The sequence below is a fragment of the Echinops telfairi genome, unplaced genomic scaffold (assembly GCF_000313985.2).
Source record: "Echinops telfairi isolate 266 unplaced genomic scaffold, ASM31398v2 ScPeMD7_7424;HRSCAF=8462, whole genome shotgun sequence".
Classification (NCBI taxonomy): Eukaryota; Metazoa; Chordata; class Mammalia; order Afrosoricida; family Tenrecidae; genus Echinops; species Echinops telfairi.
The window spans coordinates 22,315,573-22,329,871 of record NW_022111324.1 but is presented as its reverse complement, the minus strand read 5'-3'; the positions used below and the strand labels follow the sequence as shown (position 1 = coordinate 22,329,871).

Below are 14,299 nucleotides of genomic sequence, written 5' to 3'. Positions count from 1 at the left end.
GGCGTCCTCCACCAACTATCTAGATGGGACAAAAGGGACGATGGCAGTTAGGAAGATCAGCCAGGAACGTCAGGCAGAATGCGTCTGTGTTAGCAAGGGAGGAAAAGCTCAGAAAAGGCGGGTGAGGTGGCACTGTATGGGGGGAATCGGTTGCCTTGGGGCACGTTTTTGATGGTCTTATTCTTTTTTTTGGATGGTCTTCTTAAAAACACCACCACCCAAATGAAAATCTTAGAAACGGGGGGCTCAGCCCAAGCCCTTGGGGGCATCTGCAGAGCTGAGACTCTAGGTGTTTAAGAGGTGCTCACACTGGCCCGACATGCAGTGGGCAACGTGGCCTCACATGCCTGCCACTCCTGACCGGGCTTTCCCACAGTAAACGATGCTTAGGAAGGGATGACTATTGAAAGGGGTGCTATAGGGTAATTGGTTTGCTAACCACAGGGTTGGTAGTTCAAGCCCACCAACTGCTGTGCAGGAGGATGAGGCTCTCTGTTCCTATAAAGATGGATAAACTCCAACCGCAAAGGAGCGGCTCGGCTCGTTCTCTCCTGCCCTGCAGGGTCTCTATGACTGATGGCAGTGAGTTTGGGTTTGGTGCTCTTCAGCAAGTGGATCTGCCTGCTGTGGGACGTAAGCACATGACAACAGACTGCTGAGAGCTTGTGGCCAGCCTTCCTGTGAGCTGCAGCTCACAACCAGACCAGACCCAAGGCTCCAGTAGTCAACGAGGCGTACTGCTTAGGGACCGGGGGAAAGGTTACATATGTACACACAGTTTTTAATCAAAAGAAAATGACTTTTTCACAGGAAAAATTTACATATATAATAGTAGCATCTTCATTTGAAAATCTACCTAGTCACTGAAACAGACTCTTGAACCTGTTAGGGAGGAAGGGGCCCAGGAGGGCTAGGGACCTGACTCAGATGAAATGCAGGGCTCTCAGACAACACAGGGTGACCCTGCATCCCAAGGGGGGGTCGTAGCTGAGAGCTGTGAATGACAGCACGGTCCCCCGGTGGCAGAGACCGTGCAGCGTGGCACTGCTGGCACCCATGTGGTCATGGCAGGAGTTCTGGGCCTGTGGGGTGACAGATTCCTGTTGGCTGGGTTCTCCTGTGCTGCACCAAGAGCCCATCAGAGGGTCATGGACCCCCACCAGCACTTGTCCTGCACCAGCCTTCCAGGGTCAGAGGATGGTTTTGTGGGGCCCTTGGTTTCTAGAAGCACTCTGAACCCTCCCAGAGGGAAGGTGCGTCCACTTCACCGCACAGACACAGGAAGACCTCAGTGAGCAGAAGCGCGGCCCTCACCTCCCAGCCCAGACACGCTGGCCAGAGAGGCCAGCACACACAGGACCTGCCACTTGGAGTGTCCAGATAGCAGCTGAGACACAGCTGCCCCTCCCTCCGATGCAGGCCCCAGGGGTGAGAGCTGCTGTGCTCACAGGGTGTGGGCTGCACATCTGAGAGGGGAAGAAACATTAGGGGGTCCAGATTTCATTAACCAGTTCAGTCATCAGAACCTTGACGTACACCAGGGTGAACTGCACATCCCTAAAATCTACTTGAAAGGTGGAAACACAAGTTTTGTTCCAAAAGGTGAAATGAAGGTGAGGTGAATCACAGAAGGCATCTTCAGTCTAAACCCTCAGACCCAGAGGTGCCCACCAGCAGAGTTGGGAACGGTGCCCAGAGGTACGGGGAGGGCTTTGGAGACAGGTGCGGAGGGAACAGGCACTTCAGCAGCGAGCGGAGCCCTTGCCTGCCAAGCTTCTCGAGATGAGGCCACGGCGGCGCCTCCACAATCATCCCTCTTGGAAAGGGTTTTGGTCTGCGCTCAGAAGCTCTGCTGCAGCCCTGGAACTGTATGCCCTCTGAGGGGAGCCCCACGTTCTGCAAGGACACAGTCCTCACCACCCCATCCCAGCACAGGCTGTGTGCTCTGCGGGGTTTACTCTACCGGTTAGGTTCCACAGGGCAGGAGCACTTCGGTGGCATCCTTCCACATGTCACCCCTGCATCTGTTGCTATGTTTTGCCCTCTTGGAACCAGGAGCGCCAGCCTAGGTGGGGCCTAATGGCCAGAGCTTGTGTTTCCTGGTGCTGCTGAGTTTCTACTTGGATTTGCTTCCAGAGAATGCAGCTACTGCTAAGCTACCCACTCACCTGGTGGGAAAGCCCTGTCTGCTCAGGTTTGCTCCCACCCTCTCCAGCCAAAGGTAGGTTAAAAAAGCCTTCAGGTTAAAAAGGGGTCTGCCTACCCCTCCTGGCACTGAGCTACCCTGCAGTAGAAGGGGCCCATCTGGGCTGGGGCAGGCCCCCAGCCTGTGTGGCATCCGGAGCTCACACAGGATGGCTCTCCAGGGGTGATCTGATGAAGCGTAACCTTCAGAAGCATCTGCACTAAACCATCTGGTGTGGATTTTTCAGCTGGACCCTCTGGGGATCCACCAGCGCTGCCAAGTCAGTCATTCTTTTCTGGACACAGCAGCTGCTAAAGTGGGTCACCTTGCATTTCTACAGAAGCCAGGCTGACAAAAGGGGACCCTCTGAGTAGGGTTTGGGGTCGCTGTCAGCTGCTGAAGTGATCTACCAGAGGAGAAAGTGTCCAAGGGGACATTTACACTAAAGTCTCGAAGCAGACAGTCTTGCCCGGAGGCTACCCAGCCCAACCAATGCAACCGAACAAAACAGAACCGGAAAGTTCCCTGGATGTCCAAGGGCAAGGACAGTTAGGAAGCGTCTAAGAAGTCACATCCATTCCCAATTCAGTGTCCGCTAGCAAGGTGAGAGGCAAGGCACAATACAGCGATTCTTCGGTTGTCAAACTCAGTTTGTTCCAAATTCATGTTCCAACTCCAAGAAGTTCGAGAACTGAACATATATTTCTCATAAGGAATAATGGGAAAACTTCACTTAGCCAACTGCTTGTGAGCATCGCCCAAGGGTGGATGCTCGGTGGGGAACATTTCAATTCTGGGTCAGATGCCCGGGCACGCCTCCCACTGCCAGTGCATCAGCGGATGACTGGGACAAGTGGACACTCCTATAGCACTAACTACACACCAGGTAACTAACTGCCCTGGTGGCAACAATGGGCACTGCTGCGCAGTGGGAGAAAGGCCAGGTGCTCCCCTTCTATAAAGATTCCAGCCAGAATTCTGTGATGCTCACCTTCCTGATACGATTGCTGAAAACAAAATGGGCACATAGCAAATGTGGTGAAGAAATCTGGTGGAGCCTGGCTATGAAAATATATAGCATCTGGGGTCTTAAAGGCTTGAAGATAAACAAGCGGCCATCTAGTTCAGAAGCAACAAAGCCCACATGGAAAAAGTACACCAGCCTGTGTGACCATCAGGTGTCGATAGGATCAGGTATCAGGCATCAAAGACCCAGAACAAAAAAAAATCATATCATTGTCAATGAGGGGGAGGGCGGAGTGGAGACCCAAAGTCCATCTGTAGGCAATTGGACATCCCCCTTACAGAAGGGTCGAGGGGGCGGAGAGGAGCCAGTCTATGTGCTGTATAGCACCGATGAAACATACAATTTTCCTCTAGTTCTTTAATGCTTTCTCTCCGCCACTATCATCACCCCAATTCTACCTTATAAATCTGACTAGACCAGAGCATGTATACGGGTACAGATAAGAGCTGGAAACACACTGAGGTAGTTAGTTTATTGTGCCAACCTAGCCAATAAACACATGTGGGGTTAATTGAAGGGCAGAGGGATAAATGGCTCCGTGAGCCTCGCCTTTCCAGTTCTCAGGTCTCTTGCTTTGTGATGGTTGCACCAGGGTGCAGCTGCGTTAGCAGTTCCCTGCTTCAGCTTGCAAGGCTCACTTCCTGCAAGACATCCCCAAGGAGATGGACCTACCCCGATGCAGCCCTGGGTGCTGGAGCAGCCGTATGGAGACCCCTGCCAGCACTGAGATGCTTACACATTCACTGACTCGGCTTTCCTCCTGCAGTCGGCATCACAGTGTGTGTTTTGTGAGCTGAAGGAGGACTTTGTGGATTGGTGTTGGACCTAAGGGTTAATGGGCTAATGTTGCACTTGTGAGCTTGGGCAGCACTGGGTTGGGATGTTTTCTTGATGTGCACTTACCCTTATATAAAACTCTCTCTTACACATAAGTTTCTGTGGATTTGTTTCTCTAAAGTACCCAGACTAACACACACACATGGAATCCAGGACAGATAAACCCCTCAGGACCAAAAATTGGGAGTAGCCATACCAGGAGGGCAAGGGGAAGGTGGGGGCAGAAAGGGGGAACCAATCACAATGATCTATCTATAACCCCCTCCCAGGGGGATGGACAATAGAAAAGTGGGTGAAGGGAGACATCAGTCAGTGTAAGACATGAAAAATAATAATTTATAAATTATCAAGGGCTCCAGAGGAAGGGAGAGTGGGGGAAGGAGGGAGGAAATGAGAAGCTGATACCAAGGGCTCAAGAGGAAAGAAAATGTTTTGAAAATGATGGCAACAAATGTAATGTGCTTGACACATGGATGGATAGACTGTGATAAAAGTTGTACGAGCCTCCAATAAAATGACAAAAAAAGAGAGAGAGATTCTCATGTTTACATCAACTTGACAGTGCCCACCACCCACAGTAACGCGCCAGAGGCCCTTTCGAACACTGTGTGGATTAGCTGACGTAACCCTCACAATACCCCTTAAAGACAGGCAGGCGTGGCTACCATTCCCATGTTGCCAATGAGGAAACGGAGACATGGAAACTTCCCCAAAGGCATGAAGCTAGTAACTGGCAAAGTTTTCTTGACCTGTCGGCCTCTCTTGCTTCCTGGAGCCTGAGCCCTTCTCCCCGCAGGGAGCTAGGATGGCCTTCTATTCATCATTGTGCTCAGAGTCTAGCTCCATGCCTGGTGCTCAGTGGGCACCAGTACAGGGTGCTGACTGGCTACCTGGATTTAAGCAGGGCCTGACACTGGGGAGAAGGGAGACGTGCACAGCAGCAGGCTGGCCCATGCCTTCTCCCCAAGACCCTGCCCAGCCAGTCCTCCCAGGCCCGCCTGGCCCCACTCACCGGCTGCCCAGGGCCATGACAGGCATGATGTCGTGGCTGGCCCGGAGGGGCTGGGTCCTGGCCTTCATGCGAGCATGCTGCAGCAGGTGTGTGGCGTTCTCGTGGCTGGGGCTCAGTGTGGGTTCCAGCTTGGCACTGAAGGTTCAGCAGGGTGGCATGAAAGCCAGAGCGGGCGGGAGGGATTAGGAGAAAACAACATGGATTAGAAGGGCTTTACCACAGCCTGCTCCAGCCTCACCCAGGGCTCTGGACACCTGCACTGGGGCAGGAGGCAGAAGCCCTAGGAGCATCTAGACAAGGGTAGGGCAGTGTCCAGATTATTCTATTGTTCCTGCCCCAGGCAGACAGCTGGAGTTCCCTGGGAGGTGGAGGAGAGGGACTGACTGGGATAGCTGAGCTGGGCCTGTGCCCGGGCAGATGGCCTTTACACGCAATGCCTCTCTCCTGCTGGCTCACTCGCTCTTTCTCTGGAACCAAGGCTGTCTTGCATCTGGCCCTTTGCCACGTGGGCCTAACCCCCTAGTGGTTTCGGTCCCAGTCCCCATCCCAGGCTGCCGGGCTGGGACTGGGAGGTTCAGGGCTGAGAGAAACCGCTGGGCCCACACCAACTCAGCACATAGCTGGATTTTCATCATCGTAAGGGTCTTCACCAGCCCTCCCCACTTGTCCCTCACCAGATGTGCCGCCACCCCCGGCTGATCTCGAGCTGCTAAGAGTGACAGCAGCCCTTTCCCCAAGCTGTCTCTCAGACGGAAACACACCGCCGACAGGTCACAGCAGTCGTGGCAGCGCACAGCCGCCCCCTGACAAGCGTTTCTCTCCTCCGAGAGCCGCTCCCGCTCCCGGCAGAGCTGCCGGCAGGCGCTTGCTGCACTTGACAGGCGACAGGCTCCTGAAGCCCTGGGAGGCCGGAAACACTCGCCTCTCAAGGTTGAACATCAAGCAGAGGGCTGGGAGCAGATGGCAGTCAGGCCCACGCCCCCCTTCCTGGGTCCCAGGGCAGGCCGGGGCTGTTTGTGGCTGGGCTCCGACCCGCCCTTTGATGTGACTGGACTGCCCCCAGCCGGGTCAGAAGGCCTGCTGTCCGGGCCTGAGCAGGGATCTCAGGCAGATTTGGTCTTGGCTGACCTGGGTCTCCACCTCAGACCCGCGGTCACCCAGCCCCCACGCAAAGGAACCAGGCTGGTTCCTGGAGGACCCTGCCCTGGGCGGGAAAATGGCACAGCTCCGAGGCCTCCTGGGGGCACCCTCGGCCAGCAACCAGTGTGCAGGGACTTGCAGGGCGCAAGTTCATTACTTGCACCCAGCCCTGTTTGGGGGTCAGAGGGCAGGAGAGGAGTCAGAATAAAGGCACCATCTGTGCCTTGAGCCCTGGTGGGACGGGGCACGGCTTCGGAACAAGGAGGGCTGTGCTGCGGGCTGCTGGGAAGTGAACCCGAGCCCGAGTCGCAGGCCTGCGGCCCAGCCCGGGGAGCCCCCTTTGGCAGCAGAGGCGTCCCTCCACAGCTCTCCACCGCCCACAGAGAGCAGCTGCGCACCCCGGGGCTCCAGCTCCACAGCAGAGATAATGAGGTTACCAGGCCCCGCCTGGCAGCCGCAGGCCTCTGGCTGGCAGCCTGCTCCCACCGGGCCTTCTGGTGACAGCTGTGGCTCCCTGGCTGTCAGAGGGCATTTGTCACAAGCCCCGGTGGGCAGGCGGGAGGGTCCCAGGCAGCTGGCCAGATGCTGCCAGGATTGGCCCTGCCCCCTGGTTTTTAAGCCAGTTTCCAACCTAGCTGCTGCCTGATCTGCTCCATGCACTCAGAGCTGTTATTTTCCCCATCAGCTGTGCTGCTCTGGCTCCCGGCAGATTAGAGAACCAGGGCCGGTAGGGCTTGGGGCCATCCGCACAGCAACACACTGAGTGGGAGGAGCTCCCACTGTCACCTATGGGAGCCAAGGTCAGCGGAGCAGGGGACTGCTATTCCCAGGCAGCCTGGAGCAGGGTGGGGAGCAAGCAGGTGGTGGTTCAGGATGCTGCCTGCCCTAGTCTAACTGCCCACCTCCCTCCTCACACCACTACCGCTTGCTGCTCCCAGCAGCCACCCAAGGGTACCCAGCTCTGCAGGCCGGTGGGTTCCCACTCTTCCACCTGAGGGAGGCTTTCCAGACCCCCTCTGAGCCTGACCTCTCCCAAAGGCACATAGCTGTGGAGTCAGCCTGCCCCAGCCCAGCTCTACGTGTCCCCCAGGAAGTGTATGGACAGCCTGCGGTGATGACCAAGCCAAGGCAAAAGCAATTTCCTACCTACATGCAGACAGCTCTCATAAATGCCTGCCCATCAGGGGCTCGCCAGGGTCAGGGACAAAGCAGCTGAGTGGCCTTCCTTTCAGGGTTTCCCTGCCTGTAAACTGTGAGAGCTGTGGAGGGGAGGGACCCACATGCTGTCCTAAGCAAGTTTAGGGGGTCACAACAGTTCCACGTAGTGGTACCCCAGCCCTTCTCTCCACGCTCTGGCCAGGGGCATCCAAAGCTGAGCATAGCCCTCTCATCTCGCCAGCAGAGCCAGGTTGGAGGCGGGATGACCGGATGGGCTAAGCTCCTACCTCCAGGAAGGTCAGGATCTTCCTCGGAAGAGGCATGTCTCTCTTAGCCAGGCAGGTCAAGGAGACAGAGTGGCCGCCTCGGCAGCCATCATAATCCTGGATTAGAAAAGTGTTAGGCCCACAAGCCTGGGCTTCACCCTTTCATCTCAGGTGGTCCAGCGAGGGAAGCTTTGTGGAATGTAAAGTGACGGGACACCTTCTGGGTTCCTGGATGCAGCAGGCAGGTAGGGGGCATACACTGCACACTGAAAATGAGCCCCTGGGGCCACACAGCCTGCTAACCAAAGGTCAGCAGTTCAAGCTCACCCAGCAGTTCCAAAGGAAGCAGACTATGTTGCTTTGTCCCCTAATTAAAAAACAAAACAAAAAACCCAAACTCCCTGCCAATGAGTTGATGTTGACTCTAGCGACCCTTTAGGACAGGCTAAAGCTTCCCTTGTGAGTTTTGGAGATGGTAACTCTTTACGGGAATAGAAAGTCCTGTCTTTCTCCCAAGGAGCAGCTGGTGGTTTTGAACGGCTGATCTTGTGGTTAGTAGCTCAACTCATATCCACGGCACCACAAGGGCTCCATAACTTAGCCTAGAAAACCCAATGGTCCAGTTACACTCTGTCACACAGATTAGTCTGAGCTACAATCACCTTGAGACATCCTGGCTGAGCACTTGTCCCATTACGGCACTCTGATGACCAAGCACAGGACCTCTCTGATACTATGTGCAGTTTCCCGTCTCCAGGGAAGAAGGCGTGCCCTTGTTGGTTCCACAGCCTGTGCGCTGTGAGGGCAGGGGCTCAACATAGACTCACCCCTCTGGTTGGTTACCTAGACTCATAGCGACCCTATAGAACAGGCTACAAATGCCTCCATGGGTTTCTGAGACTGTAGCTCATTACGAGGAGAGAAAGTCTCATTTTTCTCCAGAGGAACAGCTGATGGTTTCAAACTGCTGACTTTGCATAACCACTCCACCACCTGGCCTGTAAGGGAAAAACCAAACCAAATGCCATCTCGTTGATGGGGACCCATGGCAACCTATGTGTGTCAGAGCAAAAATGTGCTCAGCAGGCTTGTTAACAAAAGTAGACTGACAATGTTTCTTCTGAGGCACATCTGGGGGGACTTGAAGGCCTACCTTTCCAGTAAGCAGCTGAGTACATGAAGCCTTGGCACCAGCAGGGACTCACAACACAGGGAAGCTGGACCTGTTCCACAGGGGGTGTTTGGGAGTGACACATCACCCTATAGCTAGAGAGAGCCCCTGGTTGTGGAGAAACGTCCTAATCCAGCCCTTGTGCCGCTGTCTCTGTCACACCCACCAAATGACCCGGTGGGATATGCAAAGAGGGCATGTGAAACACTTGGGGTGGGGGTGGGGAGCTGGGGGGACTGCTCAGAGGGCCTGAATGACCCGCCAGGACTTGCTTTGTCATAGGTCCACGTTCTTCCTTCTCCACCAGGTGCGTGGACTCGAACTGACAACCTTTTGGTTAGCAGTCCAGCATCTTAGCCATTTACAACACCCAGGGACTCCTGGGAACCACTGCGGGGAGCCTGAAAGCCAGGGCTTGCCACCAACTCCCTGTTCCCACCCCACCCTGAAGAGCTATGCACACAAGGGACCTAGGGACAGGGTCTCTGCATCTGGATTTACAAAAGGGCACGATTCCACCCAGGGCAGGACGGGCAAATAATAACGTAGCAAACCCTGGCAGGACAAAGAGGGGATGGTCTGATCCTGGACAGACTGACAGCCATGGCAGCGATTTGGGGCAGTTCTACTCAGTCCTGCAGCATCAATATGTGGAGGCAGCAACCTGGGCGGGGTGGGTTTCAGGAAGTCACCCCCACGCACCCCCTTCTCCTCTCTCAGCTGGCTGTAGTGTGGGGGGGATGGAAGGTGAGGACCACCGCCTCAGTGGGGGCCAATCCAAGGCCGTTGCAGTTCAGTCAATTCCAACACATGGTGACCCTATAGGACGGAGCAGAAGTGCTCTGGAGGGCTCCCAAGGCTGCAGTCTTGAAGGAAACAGAATGTTCTCCAGAGGTGGGTTCGAACCACCAACCTTTTGGATAACAGCTGCACCACCCATTGCCCTGCCAGGGCTCCTTCCCTCCAATCTCCTGCCTCTGAGTCCTTGCTGACTCACAGCGACCCTAGAAGACAGGATAGAACTGCCCCTGTGGGTTTCTGAGACTGTCGCTCTTTGCAGGAGTAGAAAGCCCCATCTTTCTCCCACGGAGCAGCTGCTGGTTTCGAACTGCTGGTCTTTTTTTTGGTTAGCAGCCCAGTGCGTGGCCACTGCACCGCCTGGACCCCGACTCCTTGACTGGTAAGGAAACTGGAGCAAAGCTTTACTGTTGCATGCACTCCCTCAGGACTGGCACATTCACGATCTCACCACAAACCTCACAAGCGGCTGGTGAGGTAAGGCAGAGACGGTCCGCACTTTATTGGTGCATGCCCAGAGGCCCAACAGGGAAGGGATCCCTGAGGACACCCAGCAGGTGGTGTTTCCCCACACTCGGGGGCACCACACCTCGCACTACGCCTCCTACCCTGGTGTTTTGCCCAAGGAAACAGCCTGGGATACTGGGGTCATTGGAGCCTTTTCTGCAGTCTCAGGAGGACCACCCACAGTGACCCCCTGCCCGCTGGTCTGCAGCCCCATACCTGTTGGGCACTGTGGCAGCAGAGAGGTCAAGGAGGAGGGCGGAGGGAAAAGGTGTGTGCTTCGCTCTTACCTCTTCTGATCTGAATCCTGCAGGGAGATGCCGGAGTCCCAGTCCAAGTCCCCGGCTGGTCGCTCTAAGGCCAGGACAGAAGTGGAGGTCAAGGCAGAGCCAGAGGCTCCACTTAGGGATTATGGAGGAAGAAGTTTTCTCCAGAAGCAATTGTTACTTTGAGGCTAAGGTGCACCTGTCCCATGCCCTGGTATTCTCCATTGCATCATAAGCATGTGAGAGCTTGACATTGAATAAGGAAGCCCTTAGAAGAATAGATGCACTTGAACTGTGGTGCTGGAGAAGAATATTGGAAGTACAGTGTATTGGGCAACAGATCTGTATTGGACAAATGGATCTGTATTGGAAGAACTAAGGCTAGAGTGCTCCTCAGAGGCAAAAATGGTAAGACTTTGTCTTACAGACTGTGGACATCTTGTCAGGAGAGACCAGTCCCTGGAGGAGGACCTCATGTTTGGTCAAGTGGAGGGGAGGTGAAAGAGGAAGGCCCTTGACTAGGTGGATTGACCCAGGGGCTGCATCCATCAGAATGGGACAAGGTTTTGTTCTGTTGTGCACAGGGCTGCTATGGGTCGGAGCCGACCCGATGGCACCCAACAACAACTCCTCAGGAGAAAGATGAGGCTTTCTTCTCCAGGAAAGAGTTGTAATCTCGGGAGCCCACAGGGGCCGTCCTACTGGGTCACTATGAGTTGGCATCAACTCGATGGCGGCGAGTTGAATTTTCCCCATGCAGAAATCCGCCCCCAGCCTGGGTCCTGACCAGTGAGGCAGAGCAGAGACCGGCGCCGTGACCTCTGGAGGACATGCTGTGGCTGAGGACTGCCCAGGGGTCTCGAGCTGGGAGTGGGTGGGGTAGAGTGGGGTGGGGAGGGATGGGGTGGGAAGCAGGAGTCTGTCTTCCTGGGTCTGAGCTCTCTGTGGGGAGGGGCCACTCACCTCAGCCTAGGAGGAGCATGAGGTCCCTGGGGGTGAGGGCATGCCATTGAAGAGAAAGCTACAGGTCATGGCAAAGATGCCCTGATGCCCCCAGCTGGGTCAGAGTGTGGCTCCCCTGGTGTGGGCACTCGTGCCCAGAGTGAGAAGACAACCTGATGATTTTGGTGGTAGGCAACTGTGTTCTCCTTCCTTCCCCAGCCCTGCCTCCCTCCAGTCCCTTTCCTTCCTCCTCCACCCCCTGCCCCCCCAGCCTGCCACCCAGTCCTCAGAGCGAGCCTCACCTGGTGCAGCTTGCTCCCAGGATGGAGTCCAGGCCTGGATGCCTGCCTTCGGGGGTCCCTGCCCTGAACCACTCAGCATCTCCTGCAGCAGAAGGCGGTTCCTCTCCACCCGCTCAGACAGGGACAAGGCGCTGCCCCCAGGGCCCAGGGCCCCCTGGTCTGCAGCTCTCCAGAGGCCCCCCAGCAGGGCTGTCCTGGGGACAAAGTCCTCCTCGGAGGTCAGGGAGGTGCTATCTGGGTCTTCCCCTGTGGCCTGACCATCTTGAGCGAGATGTGACCGTCCCCTCCTTGGGGTGTGTGTGTGGGTGACTTTGTGGTTCGGCCGACTCGGAGCAGCACCGAGGAGAGGGCTGTCTTGCAAAGAGGCTGGCCCTGGCAGTGGTGCTCTCTGAGGGTCCAACAGGGCCCATGCTGTCTCTGGAGGCCGAGGGCTCCTCCTGCCCCAGCACTCCAGCCTAAGGGCAGGCGGCCTGGGGGGCCCGAGACACTCCTTCTCAGCAGGTTCTTCTTCACTGACCCTTCCCTCCAGCTGTCCGTCAGTCAGGCTCAGACCATGGGCCACCAGCAAGGCATCTGGCAGGGAAGAATCTCCTGCAGGCACCTCAGTGCCACCTGTCTTGACCCTTCTGCACTTGAGTCTCCTGTGAGCGGTGGGGCCAGAGCTCAGCCCCTGCTGGCCCGAGGTCCTCTCCTCCTTCAAGGCCCTCACCTTGAACTCCAGCACGGAGGGGCCTGGGAGCTGCACCCGCCATGCCTTGGGGGGCCGGGGGGCCATCAGGCTGGGTGTTCTGTCTTCCTGAGGGTTCAGCCAGGGCCTCCGGAGGTGGCCATCTTCCAGCTGCCACTCAGAGCCACTTCTCTCCAAGGCTGGCCCTTCCATGGGGCAGGGGCTTCTGCCAGCTCCCTTGGTCCCTCTGGAGGGGAAAACAGAGTTCCTGAGACACAGGCTGGATCCCACAACCCCGCCCCTGCCCTCTAGGCACCTGGATCTTGGGTGTTGTTCAGAGGAGACTGACTTGGGGACAGAGGATGGGAACTTTTTTCTACGACAGAGTGGTTTTACAGAATGGTGTGTGTGGTGGCGGTGGGGGCGGGGTGGGGGGCAGTGGAGCCTCCAACGACAGCTAATGGGGACCAGAATGAAAGCAGGTCAGCTTTCCCAGTGCCTGACCCCTTGCTTTGCTGAAGGGGGTAGCAGTGAAGGATGGCAACATCTGCTAACAGCTCTGATCCCAGGGGAGCAGTGAGGACGGAGGACTGTAGGTGGAAGGTGCTGCCCTGCCACCTGCCCCAGCACCCAGGCTCTGAGATCACACCCATGGCAGGACCGTGGCTCACTCCCTGGATGCAGCACCTGCAAGTGTTTGTCAACACAGGGTCGCAATGGTCCTCACACCACTCTGCCGAGGGGGTGACAGCACCATTGTACAGAGGAGGCGCTGAGGCTCAGAGGGATCCTTCCACACAGGTGCCAAGGATGTGCCCAGCTTGGAGCTCAACATTTCTCATTCCAGCAGGGACAATTCGGCCATCCCTCCGGCAATGTGGGTGAGACGCTCTGCACGGAGAGGTGGAGGGACCTGCTCACAGCTTATTAATGCCCTGGCACAATCGATGTTCACCGTGGGGTAGCTAACCACACCGACAAGGCGCCTTCAAGAAGTTGGTGGGAAAATGAAGTGAACATCATGGGATCTTCCACCAGCATTTTGAAGCCCCCGGTGCATGTCACAATGTCGCTTAAGCATCCCGTGTCTAGAGCTGTACCCCTTGAAGTAAACTACATTTCCATCCAGAGACAGCTTACCCCACTGCTGCCGAGTCAATCCCCACGCAGAGTGAACCCATGTAGGGTTTCCAGGCTCTCCATCCTTGCGGGAGCAGACCCCCCCATCTGTCTCCCACAGACCTGGCGGTTAGCAGTCTTACCAATAGTGCCACCAAACCAAAGCCACTCACAGCCATCCAGCGGATGCCAGCTCAGAGCGATCCTCCTGGGCAGGGTGGAACTGCCCCCGTGGCTTTCTGAGACTGTAACTCTTTATGGGAGTAGAAAGCCCGTCTTTATCTCTGGCCCAGTATTCTCACTCAGAGCAATCCTATAGGACAGAGAGAGCAGAACTGCTCCTGTGGGTATCCGAGACTGAAACCCTCCAAGGGAGGTCTCTCTCCCTCAGAGTGGACTGCACACCTTGTGGTTAGCAGCAGCCAGTGCATCGCCCCTTATGCCAGCAGGGCTCCTTGAAGGCCAAATTTAGAGTCAATCATTCGTAATACATGGCCTGAGATTGGTAGCGCCTCTATCGGCCTTTCTTACCCTCTCATGTATACACAACTTTTCAGGAATACAGCACACGCCTTGCAAAAAGCAAAACCCAACGAATGTTCAAAACGTCCCACCAGCTGGAAGTCAGTGATGCGTAATGACCATCTTTGGGACCACACTCCGGGTGCCTGCGAAGGAGCTTATTTACCATCCCAAGTAGAAACGACCAAGTTTCTCTGTCGTGGCCCAGCCGCCAAGCTGCTCTTTCCCCTGGGCCCCCTGGGAAATGAGAGGGGTGGGATGGACACGAACGAGCAGCCCTGTCAGGTTTTAGAACCTTGTTGACAGTGGCAAGGGCGGCGTTGGATTGCGGTGGACATCCATCGCGGAAGTGTGGGGCGTCCATGGGGAAGTCGTTCCGATTC

At 56.1% G+C, this 14,299-nt stretch overlaps 1 protein-coding gene across 1 annotated transcript in view; it reads right to left on the bottom strand.

Annotated features, from left to right (window-relative positions):
- The window catches only part of KIAA1614 (KIAA1614 ortholog), a 43,146-nt gene extending 28,880 nt beyond the window's left edge, over positions 1 to 14,266 (bottom strand). The window contains exons 1-4 of the mRNA XM_045297983.1: positions 13,416 to 14,266; positions 11,609 to 12,522; positions 10,389 to 10,452; positions 5,062 to 5,196 (exon numbers count right to left, since the gene is read on the bottom strand). Coding sequence (XP_045153918.1) covers positions 5,062 to 5,196; positions 10,389 to 10,452; positions 11,609 to 12,522; positions 13,416 to 13,573 — 1,271 coding nt within the window. The 5' untranslated portion in view covers positions 13,574 to 14,266. The remainder of the gene's footprint in view (positions 1 to 5,061; positions 5,197 to 10,388; positions 10,453 to 11,608; positions 12,523 to 13,415) is intronic.
- Between the last annotated feature and the right edge of the window lie 33 nt (positions 14,267 to 14,299).